Raw genomic sequence first — 27,514 nt, 5'->3', positions numbered from 1 at the left:
GCCAAATGCTGTGCTCTCCAAATGTCCACAAACCCCCAATGCTCTTGCCATTGGGCTCTAAATTTAGCTACTCTGTGGATCGGAGCACCAGACAATGGCGGGTGCGAACTATCCATGTCCACGTCCGCAATGGAGTTGAAGTCTCCCCCCAGCAACACCGGCCTGGTAAAACAGCCCGCCAGAACATCAGATAAGCGCTCAAAGAACGGTATCTGCTCCGCATTGGGGGCATTGATACTACAGAGGGTTATCTCCCGTCCATTCAGGCTGCCTTCAACCACCACATACCATCCTTCCGGGTCAATCAGTTGTGCAGTCATCTGAAACGGAACCCCCGCTCTAACCCAAATCAAGGCCCCTCGCGCAAAAGCGGAATAAATAGTGTAGTACAGTTGCCCTCGCCATCTTCGCTGCAGCGCTGCCCCCTCTGCCTTAGGCAAATGTGTTTCTTGCAGGAACGCTATCTGCGCGCCCCTTCTAACTAAATAGGAGTGGACCTTATACCTCCGCTGCATGGAGTGTAATCCCCGCACATTCCAAGTAACACATTTCACGTCTGGCATTGGACCCATTCTATAGGTGTGAAATCTCCCCAGCACTCTTCCTTCCTCTGCTGCCGCGCCGGCAGGCTCTTCCCCGTAACCAGAACCAACCCTTCCCCCAACAGACCCGCCCCACCCAATACTTTGCCCTCCCCCCCCAGAACAGGCACCAACAAAGTGAATCCCATCCAAACCAACCCAACTATTGCCTCAATTAAACTAAGGCAGATAAACTAGGACCATCCGGTGGGGCTGGATAGAGCCTAGCAAGAAGTCTGTGGAAATCAACGTATCGCCTTGTTTCCAGCTCAGGATCCCCCAGGATAAACCCCCCCCATGCCCCCCCATTCAATAGCACACTTAGTGAATCATTATGAAGACCCACCGATTCACACATCCAACTGTTCTAAAAGGAACTATGGAGCCCTGTGCTGTCCCTAATTAGTGCCAAACCCCTTGCATCGCACCAGAGCTATTGAGTCTACTCATCTAGCAGGCCATCCGCCGTCCCGGGAGTAACCAACGGCAGATGTACACTGTCCGATGCTAACGAGTCTGCCTCCGATTGCCCCTTATCAGTGTCCAAGTTCGATCCTTTCGGGAAGGACTGCAACAAGTCACCAGAGATCTCCGTCACCGCCTGCAGTGCTCCCCTGCGCTCCAGTTCAGTCTGCGAAGTAGATGGTTTTTGCAGGTCCTTCCTGCGGCGTCGCAATCGCCGGGATCGATGGGGCAAGGAATCTCTAACCAGTTCTCGTGCTTCCACTGTCTGTCCATCTGTACCTGCCCTATAAGATTCCAGCCATGTCCATGCCTCCTCCGGTGTTTCACAGAAGTGAGTTTTCCCCTTCAAAGCGATGCGCAGCTTGGCCGGGAATAGTAAGGAATACTGAATCCCCTCCGCGCGGAGTTCCCTCTTGACGGACTGGAAGGACATACGGCGCCGCTGCGTTTCGATCTGGGATCAGTAATCTGGGAACAGGGTGACTCTGCTGTTGTCCACCTGGAATGGGCCATCCACTCGGGCCTTCCGTAGCAGTAAGTCTCTGTCCCGAAAGTGCAACAGACGCACCACCACAGGCCGAGGTGGACGCCCCTGCTGCGGTGGTCTAGCAGGAACTCGGTGTGCACGCTCCAGGGTATAAAAGGAAGATAAGCCCTCCAGGGCCACCACTGTTCATAGCCAGGATTCCAAATAGTTCACCATATCTGATCCCTCAATCTTTTCAGGCAAGCCGACCACTCGAATATTATTCCGTCTATTCCTCCCTTCCGCATCCTCCGCCCGCTTTTCCAGGACTGCGATTCGTTCCAGAACGCTCGCCATGCCATTAGTTAGTGCAGCTTGAGCAGGATCGATCTCCTGAATCTTGATCTCCGCTTGCTTCACTCTGTCTGTCAACTTCGAGTGATCTGCCCGTAGTAGGCCCAGTCCAGTCGCCACCTGCGCAATGTCCTGTTGTAGGGCAGCACGCGATTCCGATATGGCGGTCAGGATTTTATCGAGCTGTATTTGCAGTCCCTGGTCTTGCGGTGGCCCAGCTGCGTCTTGTTCGTCCACATCGGAGGGCGGCGCCTCCCCATCTTTCCTCCCTCTGGGTTTGCCCATATCGGCAGCCTCCTGGGCCCTCCGTAGTCAATCGAGACTCAGGGCAAGTTGATGCGTAGCAGGCCCTCAAAATGGCCGCCCAGTCCGCCGATCGTAAGCTCCACCATTCCAGCGCCTCAGGCTTCCGGATGGCACCAACCCAGTGACCTCCGGGCACTCTCTCCAGTTATCAAATGTTCCTAGCTGGTCCTCGGAGGGATCGGTCCCACACTCCAGGCTAGCTCCTTCGCTCACCACTCCGTCAGCTCAGAGGGCGCTCCCGAGGGCGACTCCGCCATCTTAGATCTTCTATCCACAGCTGGCACTGAGTCGAAAATCACACCGTATCTCTGGATTTTATCGTCCAAAATCACTGGTTCTCTTCAGGGCAGCCACCCTTCGCTTTCATGCCCCTCGTGGCTACTCGGGGGGGTCAAAAGGGTCGATTTACAGGATAATTGCGGGGTTCACGAGCGGAGCTCGGCGCTCACGCTGCCATCCGCCTCGGCATCCAAGCCACGCCCCTCCTTTTCTGTCTTTATTGATGATGGTGAAACCTGGGGATACCAGCATGTCTAGACAGGGTGGGGAGGTCTCATTTAGCCATGTCTCCGTGATGAACGCAATGTCTAGGTCCTGAGAGAGGATGGTTTCAGCTAATTCCGTTGTATGCTTGGAGGCGGATCTGCAGTTAATGAGCATGCAGTTAGTCGCTGGATTACTTTTGTTCAGATGCTTTCCTAATGGGGCCCTCAGTATGGAGGTGAGGGAGGGCGGGGGTCTTGAGGTTTTTACGAGAGGGAGGTCTCTTCCAAAGCCCGTGATCACTTGGATAGTGGAGTTAGTGGGCATTGGGAAAGGGGAGTCATAAGTGGAGGCTAGGTCCATAGATTCTTCAGCGGACATTGCTGCTTTCGTTCTGGATGGTCTTTGTTTTTGGGTCTCCACATCCTTGTTAGTGTGGCTCTGAGCTCCAGACGTGGGGGCTTTGATTTCTGTGAGAGATTGAGGAGGGATAATAGCGTCGGTTTTAGTGGGTCTCAGCTGTCTGTTCCCGTGGGCGGGAGCGGTCTCAAATTGGGGTTTTAGTGGGGTAGACTCAGCCGGATATGCAGCCATTACTTGGGAATGTTGGGGCTTTCGCGCCTTGTCTAGGTTGGAAAGGATTTCATCAAGGCCTCTAAATATAATTTCTAGTAGGTTATCTAGTAGATCCAGCTGGTGCGCCATGTCTTCTGAGGCTGGTGGCGTGCAGTTTTGGATTGGGACAACTCGTGGGGTGGGAGGCAGGGTTGACTTGTGAGGTCTAATGCTGGAAGAGACAGCCAGGCTGTCTCTGTTTGCGACCCTTGGTAGGGGGATTAGTCGTGGGCTCTTCCACAATGATTCTGGAGGACTGATGGGGGGGTCGGTAGACCGAGCCCGAGGAATGATGTTGTGCTGTTGAGGAAGATGCGATTGAGGGGGCGATGAAGATTTCTCTACTTCGGGTGAAAGAAGGGGGTCAGTAGACTGAACCCGTGGGATGATGGAGTAATGTTGAGGAGGATAGGATTGAGGGGGCTGTGGGGACTGATCTTCCTTGTCACGATTCGTGGGGACAGAGGAGTGGGAGGAGTTTCTAGGGGGGGATTGGGGGTCTCATTGTGGGAGTGAAAGTAGATAATTGCTTCTCCTGAAGGGGCCTGTTGATTGGGGGGGGGCTGGGGTGGAGCGAGACAAAGAGAGTGTAGATGAGAGGCGCAAAGAGTAGGGAAGAGGGAGTCAAAGGCCTCCAAGTTCTCGTTATTGGGCTGTATCAGAACGGTGCCATTAGCGTAAATGGTCTCTGATGTATTACCTTTTCTAGTTGCCTGGTTGGGAAGAGAGGTCATCAGTTTACAGCTATGTGAGGTGGTCGTCGTTTTAGATATGTGAAGTTGCATTCTTAGAGTGGTGTTCCAACTCTCAGGTCTATCAGTGTGGAAGATGAAATCCATCTTTACCTGCCCTTTGGAGGAGCAGTGGTACGTGTCTACAAATAGCGTTTCTGGGTGTTGTCTGATTAGATTGTGTTTGTGATTTCTTCTCGCTTTAGGTGAGAGGTTAGGGGGAAGCTAATAGCGAAGGTATTTGCGCTGTGCGGTTTCATGTGAATCGACATGAGTGGTTCGACGGAAACTGGTGTGCCTGGTGACATTGTTGTGTGTTATGTAGGCGGGACGGGACGAGCTATTGATGGGGGGCAGCACTCCCTTGGCCTGGTAGTATCGACTGTGGGAGACTGGCCACGATGAAAGATTGGTGGGCACTTGGGGTTCCACCCTACTTATGGGAGCTATGATTACGGGGGCACAGAGTAGACTAAGGTATAGTGGTGGTTGCTGAAGGGGGAGAAAGCGACGTGGAGCAAGTAGTGAGGGGGCACAGAGTGGACTACGTTATAGGAGTGGTTGCTGCGACGGGGGTAGGGGCAAGTGGAGGGGGGTACGAAGAGGACTAAGGTATAAGAGTGGTTGCGGCAGGGGGCTTGGAGCTGATCTGGTACCTCAGAGTGGGCCAGGAGTCGCTAGCGTCGTTGGAGCAGAGCGGAGGGTGGTCCTTGTTGGTCCTTGTTGATCAAGGGTCCGGAAATCTTCGGAGGGCTGGCCTTAATTGTCATCAGGACGGGAAATGTGGGGGGCGGATCGCGCTTGATTGGGCGTCCTGGGTATGCCCCTAGGCTGCATGGGCATTTGGTTTGGTGACCTAGGTATAGTCTTAAACCTGGCGGCAGGTTAAATGCCACTTTCTTAATGCTGAGGTGGATTGGTGTTGAAGGTGCTCAATTCTATGCGTTCTGTTGGGCAGATCTCAGGGGGGGCGTTTTCATCTGTTTGAGTGCCCCGGTGAGCAGGGGTGTCGCCTTCGTGTTAATAAGCGAGTTAGAAGGGGGCAGGAACAGCTTCAAGTGAACTCCACTGATCACTTGAGGTCCCAGGCGGCAGCCATCTGAGGGCCAGGCATCCCCATCCGAACCGATCCTGCGAGGAAAATCAACTATTTACAAAGCTTCTAGCAGGGTAAAGCTGGGGACTTGCTGTGAAGGGCAGGGGAGGTGGAGGCGCGTTCCAGCTTCAGAAGGAACCGCCTGCTGTGCTCTTCATTAGGTCATTCAGGTCCCGGGCAATGGCCATCTTAGGGCCAGGCATCGCCATTTGAGCCAATTCTACAAGGGATTCCATCTCTTTACCAAGCTTCTGTCGTGGTAAAGCAGGGGACTCACTGTGAAGGGCAAGGGAGGAGGAGGCGTGCTTCAGCTTCAGAAGGAGCAGCCTGATGTGCTCTTCCTTCGGTACTTCTGGTCCCAGGCGGCGGTCACCTTGGGGCCAGGCATCGCCAATTGAGCCGATCCCGGCTCCCCTCAGTCCTTGCAGCGGGAGGGGGGTCACGCCCCAGCCCGTAGCATGCTCCAGGGTGAGGGGGGCAGCAGAGCCGAGCCTCACATCACCAGCAGCTGGCGGGCGCGATTTCTCCGTTCTATGCTCCTGCCAGGTTAAGGCATCGGTGGGGGAGCGATGCGCCGCAGCTCCGATCTCCCGCGGGGCAGCTCCTGTCTCCCATGGGGCAGATCGGATGATCCTGGCCGCTTCGCCGTCGTGTCGCTGCCTCAGGGGGTCACCGATGCTGCTCCCAGCTCCCGCGAGGCAGATCAGCCGGAGGGCAGGGGACGGCTCCCAGCTCCTGCGAGGCAGATCAGCCAGAGGGCAGGGGACGTCTTCCCGGAGCTGGAGTTCTGGACTTTTTGGTTCCGTCCAGAGGTGTCAGGGAAAACACCCGAAGACCCCGGAGTTCAACCTGTCTCGGTGCACAAACAAACAGAAACACGGGCTTCTCGATGGTGGCGTCAAAGACCAAAGGTTTATTACTGCAGGGACACAGAAGTCACAGAAACTACACATGGGCAGTATCTAGGAGCCTGTTCAATTTGTACAAAGAGGGTTGCTCCTTATATACTGAATATTGGGCTTCAGGCAAATTCTTTACATGTTAGCACATTCCAAAACCTTTGTGTCTTGTACAATAAATATTTGGCGTTGCACAGGAATCGTCAACAATATCTGATGTTAAAAACATTACGAACGAGGGGTTCCCACTATTCCATCATAATCCCATGTCAACTTTCCATTCAAGACCCGGACCGCCTCATCGTAAATTTCGTTACCTCCCCCTAATAAAGGCCCAGAAGGAAAGGAGCAGAGCCAGGTGCAGAAGATAGAAGAGTAGGATAAGAGATGTTTGTGGGTCGTAAATGGGCACGGCTACCAGCTTCGGCCGTCTAATCATGATCAGGCCAATGAACACGAGAACCAGTATAGCAGGACTGGCCTCAGGCTGAGGAGGCAGCTCTTGCCGAGTCATGCTGCCACAGCGTTGCTGGCCTAAGGTGCACGTGTCACTAGCAAGGTGAATTGCCGGCTAAAGCCTACGTGTCCTTAAATGAAAAGAGGTCATTGCGTGTCCATTGACTATATGAGGGCAAGGAATACAAAATGGCTTCCTTGTTCTAAGATGGATGCCACGGGTAGAACAGAAATGTGTTTGTAACAGGAGTGCTCTTGCTCGTAGCATAGCGAAAACACCAGGATATACTAAATGGATCATTTGCGGTTCACTGATACCAAAATTATGCATTTGCGACAATGTTACAAACACGGGTAAAATCGTCACGGAACCTCAGACCCTCCTTTTGCCCTTACATAGGCAATTACTCAGTCTATGTCAGAATCTAACTCTATGCTCATTAGGTCAGTGACATGTTGTTGCATCATCATCCTGTCTCGTGCCTTTTCTCCTAATGCAGGTGGTTTTCTGAAACAGGTTGCAGCACAGAGACTACACAAAGCGGGACCACATTGGATAATAAGGCAGCATGAGAACAGAAATACTAGGATGACACCAATGACCATCAGAACCTTCCATCCCCACGCTGATACCAGAGTCCAAAACCACTCCATGAAGGACCAGTTTCCCTTGTCTACGTGTATAGAGTCGGAAATCTTGTGTAGCTTAGAGATCGCTTCATAGACGGTTGGAGCATTATTGGGAATAAAAACACAGCAGCTCGATTGGATCATTCTGCATACCCCACCTCGATCTGCAAGTATTACGTCTAGAACCATACGGTTCTGCAACGTCATGAGACGATCCGCCTGAAGCTCAGCTGTTAAGTTACTAAGGGCACCAGCAGTTTCTGTAATAGTAGATTCAACTACCCGTGTTAGTTGACGTAGATTTCTACTATTGGCCATAGGCCCCCAAAACGGAAGGAAACCTTTGAAGAAGTCTCCAGCTTCCTGACCAGCGTTATCTTCCTTGCTGAAGACACCCCTTGCTACTCTGGTCTTGTGATAATCAGAGGAAGCAGTGTATGTCGGAGGTAACAATCGAGCAATATAACATGAACCTGAGAAGTCAGCAGGCAGCCATGTATACGCTCTGTCTTGACAGATGAAGTAAGTACCCTTAGCAGTAAGGAGGGCAGGGGAGGAGTTAGACGGAAATACGTAAGTCTCAACGCACTCACTCCTCCCTAGCTGAGCTCTCAGATTTCTCCCATTTCCTTGCAAACAGACCTGACCTCGGTGAGGCACGACCCAGACTGAAGTGGAGCTTTTACGCTTGCTTTCTCCCAAACTAAGGCGATACTCTGTAGAGTTCCAACTCAAATACACCCGTAATTCATCTCTAGGGTATGATGGAGTATTATTGACGTCTTTAATCATGTCAATAATCCCCTGGACTAAAGCTTTGTTGGCTGAGTTGTATTTAGTGGACCGTGGTGGACGCGGAGGATAGGTCTCAAGGGCATATGAAAAAATGGTCTGAAAGGCCTGAAATGATCCATTATAGCTAAAAGGCAAGACTAGATAGGGAATGCCTTTATCCATAGTGTGAGGTATCAAGCCACACACCCAGCAGTCTGTAGTATTAACTACCAGTTGGTGTTGATGCAAGAGCTGTACAAATGTATTGTTAATAAATTCAGAGCGTCGAGCTTGTTCGTGTTCAGGAAACGAGTGAAAAGAATGCATAGAAGAAACCGTAGAAGTAGTAGGATCAAGGGGAGGTACTGTAGTTACCGGCATAAAAATCAAATGTACACCAAAGATGATTCCACCCACCAACATTATTAAAACAATTAAAAATTTAACTGCACATTGCATTAGAAAGCATTTGCTGTGAAGTATTCTGTACAGTCTTTTTCTGCGCACATAAATTACATTCTTTCATTGCAGCTCAGGAAGCTCCATCTTCTACAATCCGCTCGTGACCACTGATGATGTGTACGTAGATGAAAATGCCTCTATCAGTCCTGGGAGTTCCCAGAACTAACAGAAAGATCGACCTTATGTCTGACCCCCGCAGATTCAACTAGGCACACAGCCACGACCCTACGGCTACCCAGACGGCAAGGCAAAATTTTAAAACAACAAAAATAATAGTAAACTTCCTGGCTGGAGGCAATGTATCAGAAAATTCAAATGTGAAAATTGGCAGTTGCCTGCTTTATTTGTCCATATTGCGAGGTCGCAAGTTGTATCTCAGTTTTGCAGGAACTGTCTGATCTGGAAACAATGTATTTTCAGCTGACGTTACAATGTTCACGTTCGCAGATGGCAAATGTTCAGGGTTCAAAAGAGCAGTTTCAGGAGGAGAGTCAGAGTTTGATGTATCTGTGATTAGTTCTGCATCACTGAAAGGTATGAACCTGGGGACTTGTTCTGTTTCAGAGGCACCGATTCCTTTCTTTACCCAGTTGTCGTAAGGAAGTGGCAGAGGCACACGTTTGACATGTGTCGTATGGATCCAATTCTTCCTTCCGGCCACTCGAATAGCAGTTCTCGTCGCCAATAGGACTTGGAAATGGCCAACGAATCTGGGCTGAAGATTTTTCGTTCTTGCAAAATTTCTAATGACTACTTGATCCCCAGGTTTCAGCTGATGACCTGGACTCTCCGGTGGCTTTGGCAATGCATCGAAAACCTGTTGGTGAATAAGGCTCAATTTAGCAGTCAAGTCGAAAAGATAATCAATTAACATTGGGTATTCCAGCTGCTTAAATTCTTTCGGTCTAGGTACCCCCCAAACATTTGCAGGACGACCAAAAATTATTTCATATGGACTAAGCCCTACTCTAGAATGTACAGTTGCTCTTGTTGATAACAAAGCCAAAGGCAGTGCATCTGGCCAGGGCAAACCCGTGGATGCTTGTATCTTAGCAAGTTTCAGTTTAAGGGTGCCATTGTAACCCTCAACTAAACCCGCGGACTGGGGATGATTCGCACTGTGGAACTTTTGTCTAATCCCTAGGCCGGCACACACACTCTGCATAACTTTCCCTACGAACTCACTTCCGTTATCTGACCATACAATCCGTGGCATTCCGAATCTGGGGAAGTACTCTTTAAGAAGGATTTTGGCAGTGGACAAAGCAGTATTGTCCTTCAGTGGGTATGCTTCGATCCATCTGGAGAACGCACAAACTACCACTAGGACGTATTTCAGATTATTACAACGATCCATGTGAATGAAGTCTAGCTGGATCACTTCAAAGGGGCAGGAAGGAGGAGCGAAGTGACCTGCAGGTGTGGGGATTCCCTTGCCAGGATTATGCATCAAGCATACCATACAATTTCTCACCACTCTCTCTGCACACTTACTAATCCCATCATTCTTCCAAACTGGAGCCAACATCTTACAAATCCCTTTAGAACTGATGTGCGCTGCTCCATGTGCCATCGTTACTACTGCAAGCACATACGCATCAGGCAACATCCAACGCTGTTGTTCCGACAAGTCAATCCAACACCCACTCGAGTCCAATTTACCCGTGCTCTCTTTCCATGCACGCTTTTCCTCCTCAGTCGCCTCTTTCTGAATTTCTTTCACGCTTTCCACTGTGTCTTCACACATTCCAGACTCAGAAATCCATCTTGCAGACGTTGCAACATACATTCTACTCATCGTATTTCTAGCTGTCTGTTTTGCAGTCTCATCAGCAAAAGCATTCTCACGACCAACATCATCCGTGATTGCTTTATGAGCACTGCATTTCACAATCGCAACTTCAGTCGGCAAGGTTAGAGATTCCAACAAGTCATTAACTAGCTGGCCATGTTGAATCTTAGTCCCATGGGACGTAATGAAACCTCTCTCTTTCCACAAACGGCCAAAACTATGGGCCACGCCGAACGCGTACTGACTATCTGTGAACACATTCACTCTCTTTCCCTTAGCTAAAACGCACGCTCTTGTCAGCGCGATCAATTCTGCAGCCTGGGCAGAATTCTGACTCACTCTCGCAGTCTCCACAATCGTACTCAAAGTCGTTACTGCATAGGCAGCAGTCACATCACCATTCTCCAATTTGAAGCAAGACCCGTCAACATACAACGTGCCATCTGGATCTGATAATGGAGTGTCTTTTAAATCAATTCGTCCTTTTGTTTCTTCCTCAGTTTTAAAACAACAGTCGTGTGGTTTGGAATCACTCGACTCTTGGCTAGTCGGCAACAATGTTGCTGGATTCAATACATTGCATCTTTTGATCTGAATATGACTCGCTAACAATGTCAGTTCGTAACCTGATAATCTAGCACTGGTAAGGTGCTGCGTCTTGGTTCGGTTCATGAGTGTATCTACAGCATGAGGAACCATAACTACTAGCATGTTGTTCATTACTAAACCAGCAGATTGTCGAATGGAGGCTGCAGCTGCGGCTGTAGCTCTCAAGCAACTAGGCAACGCTCTAGCTACTGGATCTAATGTTGATGAAAAATACGCACAAGGGCGTTGTTTATCACCAAATTTCTGTGTCAAAACACTCAACGCGCAACCTTCTCTCTCATGGACATAGAGCGTGAATGGTTTACTGTAATCGGGTGTACCCAATACAGGAGCTGAACACAGTGCATTTCGTAACTCAGAAAAACTCTCCTGGCATTCGGCAGACCATGGCACTGGACTCGGAACATTTTTCCCAGTCAAAGCTACCAACGGTTTCGCCAAAAGAGAAAAATTTGGGATCCATTGCCTACAATATGAGGTAATACCTAAAAAGGCACGTACTTCTCTCTGCGTGCTAGGAACATTCATCTGTGTAATTGCTTTTATTCTCTCTGGGGTCAACTTCCTTCCCTCCTTTGACAAGAGATGACCTAGGTAGGTCACTTCTTGGCAACAGTATTGCATTTTTGAAGGTGACACCTTGTGATTCAAATTTGACAAGTGATGCAATAAGGAAATTGTAGCTGTTTTGCAAGTTTCCTTGTCATCGGCAGCCACTAGAAGGTCATCGACATATTGTATTAAAGCAGAACCAGGAGGAAGTACAAATGAGTCTAACTGGCTTTTTAATGCTTGACTGTAGATGGATGGGCTTTCACAATAACCTTGTGGAGCGCGTTTAAACCTGAAGCTTCGTCTTCCTAGAGAGAAACCGAAGATATCTCTGCTTTCCTCGGCTATCGGAATGCTGAAAAAGGCATTTTTCAAGTCGATAACTGAAAACCATGCTGCTGTAGCAGGAATCAACGTTAACAATGCAGTAATGTCTGGAACCACAGGAAACTGTGGAATCACAATTTTATTAACCTCTCTAAGATCAATTACAAATCTATATACTGGAGGTTTTGTTGGGTCAGTTCGTTTCAGAATGGGCAGTACAGGACTATTGCAGACATTACCTCTAGTTTCTTCTATAACGCCTTTCTTGATCAGATCTTGTACTATCAGTAGGAGCGCACGCTCACCTTCACTAGATATTCTGTATTGTGGAATTCGTGGAAATTTTACATTCGCCTTCAAAGTTACTACATATGGTGGAATTTCTAAAAGACCTACATCATTAGGACCAGTCGCCCAAAGAGTATCAGGGAGTGAACGCAGCTCTGGTGGAAGTGCATCCATCGACAAATACATTGGAGAGATGATTCTTTTACCCAACGTAAGCTGTACTCCTTCTGGAGAACAGTACAATGTCGCATATAGGCGTTTTAACAAGTCTAAACCAAGCAGATTTTCATTACAACCTGTCGTCAAAATCAGGGGTGCTTTCAATTGTCGGGGTCCAACAGAAATAGACAAAGGACCAGAAACAGGGTTGTGAACAGGGGCGCCTGAAAAACCTACTGAAACGTTTGTTGAGCCAGACAAAGGTGCGCCAGGGAGTTTCGCATGTATGATAGAACTTTTTGCTGCACCAGTATCCAACAGAAACGGTTCGACTATACCTGATGTTGCTACTGCGACATAAGGCCCACTCTGATCTACTGGAACTGATACTACTCCCTCTCTTTGTCCATGGCTGTCCTAGTACTCCCTTGGCTGACCTTCCTCACTAGCTTCATAGTAATCTTCAACATGATACTGTTGAGACCTATTCTGTTGGGCAGATTGTCCATTTCGTTGGTCGAAATAATTAGAAGGGCGATCACTTGTCTGTGGAGGCATAGCACCTCTTCCTCGACCTCTAGAGTTTTGCATATAACCACCACGACCTCTTTGAGCTGCCGCAGCATTATTTTGTGCCCGTACCGGACACTCAGTCTTATAATGGCCTTCCATTTTGCAATAAGCACACTGATTCCATTGGTACTGTGGCCTCTGAGAATTATACTCCGTTCTTTGATATGACCCTTGCTGTGTATTGGTCTGATTGGTGCGAGGCGGATATGCTTGCTGTAAAAGAACTTTAGTTTTTAACTCTTTCGTCTTTTTATCTGATTTTTCTTTCTCCTCTTTGTCCCTATTTTCATAGTACTGGGCAGTAGCAAGTATTTGCGCAGTCGTAGAGACAGCCCACGCACTTTCAGAATTCTTTAATTTACCACTAAGTTCTGGCAACAGATTGTGCACAAATTTATCAACAAATAATCTCTGGCCTCCTTCTGTGCTCATATCCTGACCACTGTGATCCACGAAAGTCTCCTCGAATCTTGTGAAAAAGTCGGAGACGCTTTCGTCTTTCTTTTGTTTGCACGCGGACAATTTGTCCCAGTTAACGCGTAATGCTGGCATTAGGGTCTTCATTAAGTCGATTATTCTACCGGGCAAATTAGCAATTAAGGGTTCAGGTTTAGAACCACCTATTTGTTGACCATCCGCTGCAATTATAGCTGCCCAATCACCACCTAGGGCAACTGGATGATTCTCTCTACGAATTTTAGCCCAAATTGGTTGCGGTACTACATTACCAAATAGCAGATCTATGTCAGCTAGATTTAATACACAAGCGTCAACTGTTTGAGCCAACTCTTTGTAGTACCCTGCAGGATTTTTACGCGGATCTGGCAAGGCCTGTTTCACTGCTAATACTTCAGCTCGCTTCCATGGAATATGTATCCATACTCTCTGGAATTGGGCCGGAGCGGCTGCAATACCAAGGTTGACATTAGCTTGCACAGCTTCACGCCAAATTGGTGGAACCTCTCTCATTGGATATTGACGATTTTGTTTCGTACTACGTTTCTCTGACTCCCTCGGAGAACGAAGGGATGGGTCATTCCTATAACTTAAAACCAGTTCCATCGCTTCTTTTATATTTTGTCCAACTATCATACCTGCAGCAAACTCTTTCTGAACATTAATTAATTCTTCTAGATTTGATTCAGGGTCATCCTTTTCCAATTCCTCACGTAGAAGGAAACACATTTCATCGAACACATATCGTTGTGTCGGTTCATTCCATTGCATAAATGTATCTAATACATCTTGTACATTATATCTTCCAACTTTCGAAATCCATCTAAGAGCAGTGGAATCTAGTATTCCTCTTTCTTCAGTACTGGGAAGCTGACTACGTCTCTGCACAGAGTCAGAGGTAGGAGTCTTAATCAGAGTTTTATAGAAGGGAGATAGAATGTTAGAGACAGAATCAGTGATTCTTCGACGAACAGAAAGTGGAGTCATAATATTAGCAGAAGCAGTAAATAGAGTAGCAGTTGGAACAGATAGATCAGGAACAGTAGGAGTAGCGGGCAAAACAGCTTGTGAACTAGCAGGTGTGAGCGATACAGGTATAGGTAAAGGAACCGGCAACCCTGAAAGAGGGGGTGCCGAAGGAACATTAATAGTGATCACAGGAGGTACAGGAACTTGATTCAGAGGAGCGGGAACACCAGGTTGTCCAGCAACCGGTAATTGAACATTCGGTATAGGTGGAGCCATAGCACCCTGTGCATACGGTGGGGGTGATCGTAACAAGTAAGATAACAGGGGATCCTTCTCAGGGTCCTCTACTATCTTAGCTGTACTCGATGGCAAAGCAGGATAGCACTTGTCTATTGCTAAATTATGCTCTCTATTGGCCACCTCCATCGCTTTCTCAGACTCGTTGAGTTGCAGCTGCTTAGCAGACTGTTCTAAAGTCAACTCTTGCTCTTTCTGTTCTTTTTTCAACTTTTTAATTTCTCTCTGTTTAGATTCTTTTCGCCAATAACGGAAAGAATCAAACATTGCCGGCCGGGCTTTTTTCTTGAACAATTTCGTTTCTAAATTATCAAGATAGATCATAAAGGGGAGTTCCAATCGGAGGAACCAAACACGAGTCCTCCAACTGGGAATCACTGTTGCAACTAAAACAAGACAACATACAATTTTTCCGACTTACCATTTTATAACCCGGAACACAAAACAGACGAAACACAAATTAAAGAAAGGTGCGCACTCGAACCAAGAACTTAGGCCTACCAGAACAGACAAACGTATCGATACCCGAACTGAACTGAATGATTATCGTAACCAGAATAACCAGCGACAATCTTATGAAACCGAACCAAACCAAAAACTAAAAGGATTATCCAAACAGGAGCAACCCTTACGAAGTAACCAACTATCAACCACTTAATACTTAACTGAGGCACTGAAGACGTCACCAAGGAGAAACCCGTCACGTCTCGCCGTACTAAGGACTGCACCTCGGGTCCAAGACAGGGCGACGGTCAAGGCAACGAACCACTGCAGCCGTCTGAACGGGAACCCTCGTGGAAGAGAACGTCGGGCCACTTTTGCGATATGCCGGGATCGATGAAGTGGGGCGCCTCCCTCTGAAATCTTCACACGAAGCTTCTCGCACTCTTCAGGCTTTTGGACCGGTACCGAATGACGTCGCCCCACGTTGGGCGCCAATTGGAGTTCTGGACTTTTTGGTTCCGTCCAGAGGTGTCAGGGAAAACACCCGAAGACCCCGGAGTTCAACCTGTCTCGGTGCACAAACAAACAGAAACACGGGCTTCTCGATGGTGGCGTCAAAGACCAAAGGTTTATTACTGCAGGGACACAGAAGTCACAGAAACTACACATGGGCAGTATCTAGGAGCCTGTTCAATTTGTACAAAGAGGGTTGCTCCTTATATACTGAATATTGGGCTTCAGGCAAATTCTTTACATGTTAGCACATTCCAAAACCTTTGTGTCTTGTACAATAAATATTTGGCGTTGCACAGGAATCGTCAACAATATCTGATGTTAAAAACATTACGAACGAGGGGTTCCCACTATTCCATCATAATCCCATGTCAACTTTCCATTCAAGACCCGGACCGCCTCATCGTAAATTTCGTTACCTCCCCCTAATAAAGGCCCAGAAGGAAAGGAGCAGAGCCAGGTGCAGAAGATAGAAGAGTAGGATAAGAGATGTTTGTGGGTCGTAAATGGGCACGGCTACCAGCTTCGGCCGTCTAATCATGATCAGGCCAATGAACACGAGAACCAGTATAGCAGGACTGGCCTCAGGCTGAGGAGGCAGCTCTTGCCGAGTCATGCTGCCACAGCGTTGCTGGCCTAAGGTGCACGTGTCACTAGCAAGGTGAATTGCCGGCTAAAGCCTACGTGTCCTTAAATGAAAAGAGGACATTGCGTGTCCATTGACTATGTGAGGGCAAGGAATACAAAATGGCTTCCTTGTTCTAAGATGGATGCCACGGGTAGAACAGAAATGTGTTTGTAACAGGAGTGCTCTTGCTCGTAGCATAGCGAAAACACCAGGATATACTAAATGGATCATTTGCGGTTCACTGATACCAAAATTATGCATTTGCGACAATGTTACAAACACGGGTAAAATCGTCACGGAACCTCAGAGCCGTCAGGCACCCGGATCGGTAAGTCCTGGGTGAGAGAGTGATGGCTGATGGCGGGGTGAACGGAGTGAACGGGCCCGGTGGGATTTACACTAGATAGTGATCCCAAACCAGAGAGCCTGTTTTCCCAATCCTACCTCCTCGGCCATCTTGTAGTAGTGAGTGAGTGGGCCATTTGTGGGGTGGGAGTAGTATGAGTTGCTAATACCAGGCAGGGGGCACGCTGAAACTTCCAACAAGGAGTGAGGTCTAAGCCAATGATGTTGGAGCAGTGGATATCTGAGCTCTAACATAGGTGCATACATTGTGTTTAACAATAGGAACAACATTGAGGCTCCAATAGGAGCGTGCTGGCCCTGTCGTGGATGTCAGTCATAATGAGAAAGAACTGATATATTGTGGTTGTGGTGAGAGGATGGGGAAGTTAGCCTTGTCATACTGAATATAGCAAGGTTCAGCGTAGCAGTTGGGTGCCTAGGTGCACAGCATAACTGGGAGGCAGGAATCCAGGACAAGGTTATTGGGATGTCTGGTTCTGACAGACATTTGTCACCATCATAGGGAAGCAGAGGCCTCCAAAAAGTAGAAAACAAAGTAAGGGTGCAAAAACATTATACAAACATTGTAATATCTTTGGGAATGCATAGGGCACAGGGAAGATTATATTTGGAGTTCATCAATTTGGTAACATGCAACCCTCCCTTTTCTTTCTTCTTTTAGGAGCACTTCTGGAGCCTTGATAAATCAGTGCGAAAAATTCCCCCAAAGCTGATCATCCAAATCTGGGACAATGATTTGTTCTCAGCTGATGACTTTCTCGGTAAGCCATTTCCAGTGAAGGCCACTCCATGCACCTGGGATAAACAGGGAGGGGGTCTGTCTCTACTCTCAGCCCCCAACTACACAATGCCTCTGGGTTATAAAGCAAATGGTCCTTCATCACTGAAGCCCTCAAACTGCCCTCAAGTTCAGTATACCGGCAGTGATCACAACTGTGGTATAAAGAAGTGGATGTCATTAACCACAACTCCAGCGTATTCAATACAGAATTAGCTGTCACAGCCTCCCACAATACCCTATGCAATATATATGGTGTTGTCAATCTCAAACTTTTTTTCTACTCTCCAAACATAAGCCCCCAATTCCCAGGAGAGCGATGTATCGTCTATCATAGTGCCCTTACTCCTGGATGTACATGAAGTGGTGCAAGGATACATCTGGCCAACCCGCCCTTAGGAAAGAAAGAGAACATCTCATGGTTACTTCATCCAGTGTATATGGGTAGATCTCCATTGTTATTCACATTGTCCCTTCTCACACACTAAAGCATACAGGAAGTGGTCACCCTCTTCCTTCTTCCTAATAAGTTCACAATTTCCTTTACATCCCACCGTGCAGCATGCAGTGAGCACCCCGCTGTAAACTTAAACCTCTTGTCCAAGGTAGAAATGTAGAGGTTCACTCAAGCTTTCCCCATACTCTACTGAGAGAGGCCTGTGATTTTTCAAGCCTTCTCAATCCCTCAGTTTACATAGGGTGGATCAAAGTCATTCTCCCTCAACCCTTAGGAGGTGCTAAGGAGTCAACTTAGCACACATACTTGTTTTCCAGGCCTACCTGCACTGCAAGAGCCTTAGGTAAGTCATACAGTAGGCTATACAGCCCTAAGGCAGGGTGCACTATACCTCTTGTCAGGGCGTAACTGCATGAGCAGATATGGCCCTATAGTGTCTGAGTCAATTCTTAGACATTTTAAGTTCACAGTTAAGCCATACTGGGTACATTGGCTGGGAGCTTGTCACTATGATTTCCACAGCTCCATGATGGCTTCACCGAATTCCAAGATGTTTAGTACCAAATATCTCAGATTAATGAGCCCACCCTGATGCCAGTGTTGAATTACTTAATAAATGCACCCAAAGGGCACCTCAGAGGTGCCCTCTGCAAACCTAGCAAACCACTAGTGTGTGCCTGACTGGTCTGCCCCAGTATGCCACTTCTAGACATGTTTCTGACCCCCTGAGGTGGGATACTTTTGCTCTTGTGGGTCAGAAACAAAGCCTGCTCTGGGTGGAGGTTCTTCACATGTACCCCCAAGAAGGAACAGCATAACACGGCAGTGAGCCTCAAAGGCTTTGTGACCTTTGCTATGCTGACCAGGGCCTCTCATGATAGTCGTGATCCCAAGTAAGTAGTCTAGTCTGCGAACCCCTTTCCACTCCTTTTCATCCCTCTTCATTGGACAACCCAGCTACTCTGACATGCATCAACAAAGTACTACCAAAATCACCTTAAAACCTTCAGGCACATTTTCTTACAAAATCATTTACCCTCCGAATCTTTTTTTAAAAAAAAGCAGCCAAGACCCTAAAACACTGACTCCTCAAATCTCACCCTGAAGCACTGGCCTCCGACCCCTACTTTTGTGCCAGCAAAGGTACGATAATTAGTGATCTAATTTTCTTTACAAATTGTCGCACACAATTGAGGAAAGCCCTGATCTACATGTTTTTGATCTCTACAACTAGGAAACCCCACATGGACTCTATCGGTGGCCCCTTCCTCGGCATACAAAGCAGCAGTCACCATCTACAAGAACAGCATCCTCCTCATCCAGGCATCAGACGACCACCTTAAACTTTTCAAAATATTCTTTTCATTCATCAAGAAATCAGCGTCAACCACTGACTCGTCCACTGTTCAACCCCTTTGGTCCAGATTGAACACCTCCAACACTCCCCCTTCCATCATAGATCTGGTAACCACTGCCCGCCACATTTGCTCACCGTCTCTTCCCACACTGAGAGTAACCACTCCAGATCAACACAAGGAAACAATCCTCTCCATCTCTACCTCCCTCCCTCGATCTCCCCACTACCTAGCATCCTCAATCGCCCCCTAATGACCCTCTTCCTCAATCTCCCCTGAATACTGCTCCTCCTACTACACCCAATGACTCTCTAGCCACTTTTTTAAATATAGCCATGAGACTGAGGAAAAAATTATTTTTGCCAGTTTGAGATGATAGACTTCTGTGATCCTCTTTTATAGTCTGTTAAACAATGAATATTTTCTCTTATCTAGATGCACTGTGTATGTTTGTAAATTTAGATATGAATTTGATATCCAATTTTTTATTGTCTTTTAATAGCATATTCTCTCTTTTTGGATGCTGTGTTTTTGTAGATAGCTAATTTTACTGCAATTTTAAATGTTTTTTCCCTTTGTGGTTCTCTGTATACTTTTGTGGTTTTTGTTATGAACCGAATAAAGTATTTTGACTGACTGACTCTCTAGTAGCTTGCCCCAGCATCCATCAGTCAAGCTTCCCAATCCTATTTATAATTTTAACTCAACCCATAGTCCACCCTTTCTTGTGCCCTATACCCCAATGCATCTACACCCGAGCCCCACACTTATGCCCTCTTATCTAGTACTTCAAGACCTGTCAATCAGCCCACATTCATCACTAGCTTCCAAACTGGGCGAGATTACAAAAAGCCTACATGATCTCAAAGCAGACCTTCACATGGTCATCCACTTAACAGTCATGAAGACTAACTATATGGGGCCTAATAAGAGCCTTATGATGCATACCCCCACTCAGGACCAACCATCTTTCCTTAACCAGAACGCACCTCCCCACCAACCAGACCTTTTCCTTCACTCAGCCCCTGCTTTGTTCTCTGAGAAAGAAACCCTACCCCAACTCACCTACCCAACCAACTACATGTAAAGCTCCCTTCTCTTCCAGGGGATCCTCATAAATAGTCATAAGCACTGAATATTCCCGCCCACGTGCGGGGACCCCGGAAATAATATAAAAATATATATGTAAATCACATATAAATAGCTCCACATATATGTATGCACATATTTAATTTGTTCTCAATTTATTTATTTTACAATTTATTTTTTATTATGATTTAGAATTCCGAGGAATTCTACATAAAATACAAAATAAAACATAATTTCATACATGAAGAGATGCAAAACATAAAATTATAAATTCAATTTTTATACTAAAATACATCCAGTTAAAAGTAAACAATTTCTTTTATCCACTAGTCTAAACACTACACTGGTCAACATAATTTCAAGGCAGATACGCTTGCAGCTGAAACAGACTTCTTTCGGTTAGAACACACTGTGGACTATCACAAAAACCTACTTAAGGAGGGAACACAGAAGAAATAATATACAGTTGTAATCCAATATACAAATATCAAACAACTCAAACAATAAAAGAGCTTCTTTTAGGGAAATAATCACGGTTTAATACTGGCAGCAGGAAATTTTTATAAAGTGCTTGAAAAAGTGCTAATGCATTAAATATCCTCTCCAGGACGTTTTTTACCAATAACTAACTAGCAGTGATGTATCTCAGGAGATACACAAGGTAAATCCTATATCATTAAAAAAGTGCTAGTGCTCTGTGCGAATTTTTAGGAGAGTATACTACTAGCAGCAAGACATTTTTATAAAGTGCTTGGAAGAGTGCTAATGCATTAAATATCCTCTCCAGGACATTTTTTACCAATAACTAACTAGCAGCAATGTATTTCAGGAGATACACGTGGTAAATCTTAAGTCATGAAAGAAAAGTTCAAGTGCTCAGTGCGATTTTTTAGGAGAATATTTTCCAACCTCCCCTAGCAGCAGTATAAAGGATCTAACAGGCAAACGTTATCTAATTAAGACAACTAACTAACTAACATTTTTTCTCACACCAATGCAGATAAAGAGGCTAAACAATGCAAATACTCATACATGCACTGAATTAGCAATGACACAAAAACACATTAGGTCAAATAGCCCTTGAACTCTGTGTTTTAATGATCAAAAACTCTTAAATCGTGAAAATTGCTAATCAATAGACATTGTTAGCCCACAGGCTGCATTGTAAAGCAATAACAGAGAAAATGAAAGCATTTTCAACAAAACTGGCACCGTGCCTTTAAGGCAGCCATGACCCCTGGCTTCCCATCATGCCTCAGGGGTGACAGTTAGGTCAGTTGTTCTTTCCTGCTCCTTCATTCAGGGCCCTGGTTTAACAGCTCCTATCTTTTTATGACTTTCTGTAAAAAAAATATTGCTGATTTTCCTCAATTTTTACTTTCACTCAATGTCTTTTTGACTTAGAATGTCAGTGCTACCTTTTTTTGTCTTTCAAAAAAGGATTTTTTTTGTCAAAATGCCTTCTCTCTTTGACACCTGCCCTTCCTGTGGGAAGAAGAAGGCCAGGACTGATACACACCCTGTGTGTATCCTCTGTCTCCCTGAGACACACTCAACAGATTCCTCTGATCACTGCAAGAATCTTTCTAGGAGAACCCTCAAGGATAGAGAGAGGATAAGAATATATGGCCTCTCTGAAAGAGGTAGGTCTCCTAAGAGACAGAAAAAACGACGGGTGCGATTGACGTCGAGAAAAGTCTCCGGCGCTCGACATCGAGACACTACCCAGTCTCCGTCGACGGCGCACCACTGATGCTCCTCGTCAAGACATCCTCCGTCGGCGTCAAAGCATCGGCGCTCGACGTCAAGTCATAAGTCGTCGTCGGCTTATCATCACCGAAGACCGACGTCGAGGCATGCCTCCCCACGTTCGACGTCGAGTCATAGATCGGCGCAAGGAGAAGTTCAGGCCTCTGTGCAGACTCCTTCATCAGTGTCGAGGCCCTCCGACACAGAAAGCTACGACGTCGAGTTTACCAGCTCCATCGCCAGGTCACAGAACACCGTCGCAGCAGAGATCTCCGCAGACGGCGTTGGCGGCAGATTGAGAGTTGACCTCAGAGGGACACTCTGGGCCTGCAGAACATTCTCCTGGGAGCAGGAGTCTTCCTGCTAGGAGAAAGAGGGGTGCAATGGATCAGACATCACGGAGTTGCTCAAGATCCCGCTGTAGAAACCTTTCCAGAGAGAATTCACCTCCAGTGAGCCTTTCATCATCTTCTTCAGGTTCGCACTCCTCTCACCGGAACAGGTCCCCAGATGTGGTGATATATTCCTCCGACAGTGAGAGGTCCAGGCACTCTCCTGCTCGTTCGACACATGAACAGAGGAGATCATCCCCTCCAGCAAGTTTGCCTGTGAGGAGAGATACTCGGAAGTCGCCCTCCATCAGATTATTACCAAGATGGTACAGGCCTCTCCATCACTGGGCGCCAGACAAAGAAACAGTGGCAAGGCTGGCATCAGATCGTGACAGGCCAGTGTCCAGGCCCAGAGAACGATCATGTACCCCGATGCGCTCCAGCAGACGGAGGTCCAGGTCTAGGAGCAGAAGAAGGGATCGCAGATCTCCCACTTCTTCCTCTTACCCTACTCGATCTCATAGGGATTATTCTCCGACCTTAACGGACAGTCTTCCATCCTGAATATCTCCTGTGGATGACATTTTTACCTTCCAGGACATCTTGGGCAGAGGGGCTCTTAAGTTAGGAGTCCCCATGACAACGCAACAGACCAAAACCTCAGTTATTTTTGAGACTTTGCATCACAGGTCTGCGCCCAAACCCCTGCTACCCTTGGTTCCAGGGATTATTGAATCGGTCATGGAGGTGTTCCTCACTCGAGCGACAATAAAGGCCGCTCCAGCGCGGATTCTCAAGAAATACCGCTCGCCAGAGGAGGATCCACTCTTCCTCAGAGCCGATACGCCACCAGACTCGGTAATCATTGCAGTGGTGAGAAAATCCCATGCTGTAGCTTCCTCGTCCACGGTACCTCCTGATAAGGAGAGCAAGTCGCAGGATTCATTGGAAGAAGAGTCTGCAACACCTCAGCCTCTCTCCTAAAAGTGTCCAATGCAGAAGCGCTACTGGGACGTTATGATAGGTCCCTGTGGGATTCTATGCAGCGGTTCGTCAAAAAACTTCCGCAGGAGGATCGGAAAGATTTTGAAGAGATTCTCTTGGAGGGCAGCCAAGTCTCCAACCAAATCATCAGCGCTGCAGAGGACGGTGCGATCCTCTCAGCGCATGGCTATGCTCATGGAGTGTGTGCAAGAAGGTCTTCCTCGCTGTGTCTTACTGCATTGAAACCTGAAGCTCAATCCCGTATCATGAACTTGCCGTTCTCAGGAACATCGTTGTTTGGGGCAAGTACGGCTGAAGAGATGCAGCGGATGAAAGCAGAATTGGACTCTCTTAAAGCCGTGGGGCTTGAAAATAAAAAAGAGTTTCAATGAAGGTTTCACCCCTACAATAAAGGCTCTTCCGAGCAGAGGGTTCAAACCCCTCAGTGGCAGAAGGGTCAGGACCAGCAGGGGCAGCAGAAATCTTAATATAAGGGCAGGCGCAATTCCAGAGGAGGTGGAAATCAGCGCCAGGGCAACAATCAAAACAAAGCCCAATCTAAACAATGAGTCCTCCCTTCCCCCAGCGCCGTTAACCACTCCAGTGGGGGGAAGCATCGCGCATCACGTGGAAGAGTGGCATACCATCACAAAAGATCGCTGAGTGTTAGCTACACTTCAGAATGGATACTGTCTTCGTTTCCAACACCTGCCTCCACCCGTTCCTCCAATGCCAGCATCAAGCCATCAGCTGGACCTTCTAAAGAAGGAAGTGGCAATCCTACTGGACAAGTCAGCCATCGAGAGGGTGCCAATCTATCAAAGGGGGAAGGAGTGTATTCACGATACTTTCTAGTCAGAAAAAAGGGCCAGAAGGCAGAATACAGACCCATTCTGGACTTAAGAACACTCAATCTGTATGTCAAAAAATAAAAGTTTTGCATGGTGGCGCTCCATCAAATATATCCACATCTCAGGAGAGGAGATTGGATGTTGACCTACAAGATGCATATTTTCATGTGCCGATCGCTCACAATCACAGAAGATTCCTTCGGTTCCGGGTGGGGACCTCTCACTAACTGTTCAAAGCTCTACAGTAGGGTTGAAGTCAGCCCCTGAGTGTTCACGAAGTGTGTCACAGTGGTAGCGGCCGCTCTACGCTGCAGGGGCGTCTTAGTGTACCCATACCTGGACGACTGGCTGATGAAAGATCCTTCCCCAGACAGTGTAAGAAATCAATTTCTGAGCTGCATCAACCTCTGCCAACGGTTGTGTCTGCACGTCAGCTTCAACAAGTCAATCTCACAACCTACGCAAAAGATACACTTCCTAGGAGCTCTGCTAGCCTCCGAAGCAGGAAAAGTGTTTCCTTCGGAGGAGAGACAGTGTTCCATAGCTCAGAAGTGTCAACAGGTACTTCGCAGCAAAGACATAAGAGTGCGAAGGATTGCCTCCCTGCTAGGGTCGATGGCATCCTGCATTTTACTGGTCCAGAATGGCAGACTACGAATGCGTCCTCTTCAGCAGGATCTGGAGGACAAGTGAGACCAGCAATCAGCACGCTGTCAGACGCAGCGCGAGCATCCATTCATTGGTGGACAAAGAAGAGAAATATGCAGGTCAGAGTTCCATTCCATCAGTCTCCTCCTGCTCAGACGTTAATCAAGGATGCATCCTTGCAAGGATGGGGAGCACACATGGTTCATCTCCAAATGCAAGGTCCGTGGTCCCCCAAAGAGCGTACGTACCACATCAACATGCTGGAGTTGAGAGCGGTCCACTTAGCCCTCAAAGCGTTCCTGCCCTCGATCCAGGACTCATCAGTGTTAGTACAGACGGACAACACCACCACGATGTACTACCTGATCAAGCAGCGGGGTACACGCTCACGGACTCTGTCGCTGGAGGCCCAGAACATTTGCAATTGGCTCCTAGCTCGCAATCTGTCGATCACAGCAGTCCACCTTCCAGGAGAACAGAATGTAAGGGCGGGCGCTCTAAGCCGGCATTTTGAAGACATAGAAGACTGGGTTCTCAACAACGAGGTAGTCGAAGACATTCCAGTCTTGGGGTCGTCCCACCATAGATCTCTTTGCGGACGACTAGAACACCAAATGCCTAGACTTCGCCTCAAGATTCTATCGACCAGGGTCGAAAGGGAATGCCCTTTTGATAAACTGGTCAGGGGAATTTGTATATGCCTTTCCACCCCTTCCGCTGATCCCGAAGCTAGGGAGCAAGTTGACGAACTCGTGCACAATGATGATCCTCATTGCCCCCGATTGGCCGAGACAATGGTGGTACACGGACCTTCTACATCTGTCAGTGACCCCGCACAGGAAGCTGCCATGCTCAGTGCGATTTGGACCTGCTCTCCAAGATGAACGGAAGGATACATCATCCCAACCTTCCATTACTGAGCTTGGCAGCTTGGCTCCTGAGGTCATACAGTACGGCCACCTAGGACTGTCGCAAGACTGCAAGTCTATCTTGAAAGAGGCAAGACGTCCTTCCACAAGACATTCTTATGCATGCAAGTGGAAGCACTTCTACTTATGGTGTATGGAGAACAGTTGCCATCCTATCAAGTGTCAGGAAGAAGTCATTCTTCCTTATTTATTGTAGCTGGCTAAAGCAGGGTTGAGTTTTAATTCTATTAAAGTGCATTTGGCTGCCATAACAGCTTATAGGCGGTCCCCTTCCCAACCTTCCTTTTTCCAGTTGCAAGAGGTGAAGGATTTTCTGCAAGGGTTAAAAAAGGTGTATTCCCCAGTGCGACCTCTGTCACCCCCCTGGGAGTTGAACCTGGTGCTATAAAAATTGATGGGTCCACCTTTTGAACCCATTCATAAAGCAACTTTGCAACATATTTCGTGGAAGACTGCTTTCTTGGTAGCAATCACGTCAGCTTGCAGGGTGAGCGAAATTCAGGCTCTCTGTGCCAAAGAGCCTTACACAGTGTTCCATCTGAATAGGGTAGTGTTGAGAACACATCCTTCTTTTCTTCCAAAGGTGGTGTCAGATTTTCATGTAAACCAAAGCATCTCTCTACCCACCTTTTTTCCCAATCCCTCCACACCAGATGAGAGGGCATTGCATTCTTTGGACCTGAAAAGAGTTCTGAAATGTTATCTTGATAAGTACAAAGATATACGTAAGTCTGATCAACTATTTCTCAACTATGGATCGATCAGAACAGGTTACACAGCCTCGAAACGTTCCATCTCACGGTGTATAGTTTTGTGTATCAAACTTGCCTTTCAATTGGCGCAGAAGACCCTGGGGTTTTCTACCAAAGCACATTCCACCAGAGGGAAAGCGGCTACTGCAGCTTTTCTTCATAATGTGCCCATGTCTGAAATTTGTAAGGCGGCCACCTGGAGGTCCGTCCATACATTTACCAGACATTACTGTTTGGATTCAGACACTAGAGCAGATACCCAGGTAGGCCAGGCTTCCTTGCGGAATCTGTTTAACAGCTAATTTTAGGCTGTTGCAATCACTGGTTGAGTCATATGTTTTTCTCATTTACCTGTAGGTGGTTGATGGGCTTGCTATTCTATTCAGTGCTTATGACTATTGATGAGGATCCCCTGGAAGAGAAGTATGAGTTACTTACCTGTAATCCTAGTTCTCTTCCAGGGGTATCCTCATCAAAGTCCTAAGCAACCCACCCGCCTCCCCAGGTAAATGAGAAATTGTCAACGTGTTTCTGGTTTATTGTTGAGCCCTAACTTCAGGGTTATGCAAAGAACAACTGACCTAACTGTCACCCCTGAGGCATGATGGGAAGCCAGGGGTCATGGCTGCCTTAAAGGCACGGTGCCAGTTTTGTTGAAAATGCTTTCATTTTCTATGTTATTGCTTTACAATGCGGCCTGTGGGCTAACAATGTCTATTGATTAGCAATTTTCAGGATTTATTAGTTTTTTGCTCATTAAAACACAGAGTTCAAGGGCTATTTAACCTAATATGTTTTTTGTTTCATTGCTAATTCAGTGCATGTATGAGTATTTACATTGTTTAGCCTCAGTTTTGGGGCTGCATTGGTGTGAGAAAAAATTATATATGTGCATACATATATGTGGAGCTATTTATATGTGATTTACATATATATTTTTATATTATTTCCGGGGTCCCCGAGCGTGGGCGGGAATATTCAGTGCTTATGACTTTGATGAGGATACCCATTGAAGAGAACTAGGATTACGGGTAAGTAACTTATCCTTATCTGACAGTGAGCTCCAAACTCTTGTCAACCGCCCCCATTTATTACTAGCTTCCAAACTGGGCACGATTACAAAAAGCCTACAAGATCTCAAAGCTGACTTACACAGGCTCATCCACTTCACAACAATGAAGACCAACTATCTGGGACCTAATAAGAGCCTCACAACGCATACTCGCTCTCAGGACCAACCATCCCTCCTCAACCCAAACGTACCTCCCCACCAACCAGACCTCACCCTCCACCCAGTCC

General features: G+C 47.2%; 1 protein-coding gene across 3 annotated transcripts in view; it reads left to right on the top strand.

Moving 5' to 3' along the window:
• Positions 1–27,514, top strand: part of LOC144792107 (myoferlin-like) — a 3,514,236-nt gene that overhangs the window by 3,136,609 nt on the left and 350,113 nt on the right. For 2 of the 3 annotated variants that reach the window (XM_078666976.1, XM_078666975.1), the window contains one exon: positions 16,953–17,052. The exons of the other annotated variant lie outside the window; for it this stretch is intronic. In XM_078666976.1, the coding sequence (XP_078523102.1) occupies positions 16,953–17,052 (100 nt within the window). The remainder of the gene's footprint in view (positions 1–16,952; positions 17,053–27,514) is intronic. 3 annotated transcript variants of the gene reach the window in all.

This window comes from Lissotriton helveticus, chromosome 11 (genome assembly GCF_964261635.1).
Source record: "Lissotriton helveticus chromosome 11, aLisHel1.1, whole genome shotgun sequence".
Taxonomy (NCBI): Eukaryota; Metazoa; Chordata; class Amphibia; order Caudata; family Salamandridae; genus Lissotriton; species Lissotriton helveticus.
The sequence above is the reverse complement of the archived record's forward strand: the minus strand, read 5'-3'. Positions and strand labels throughout refer to the sequence as shown.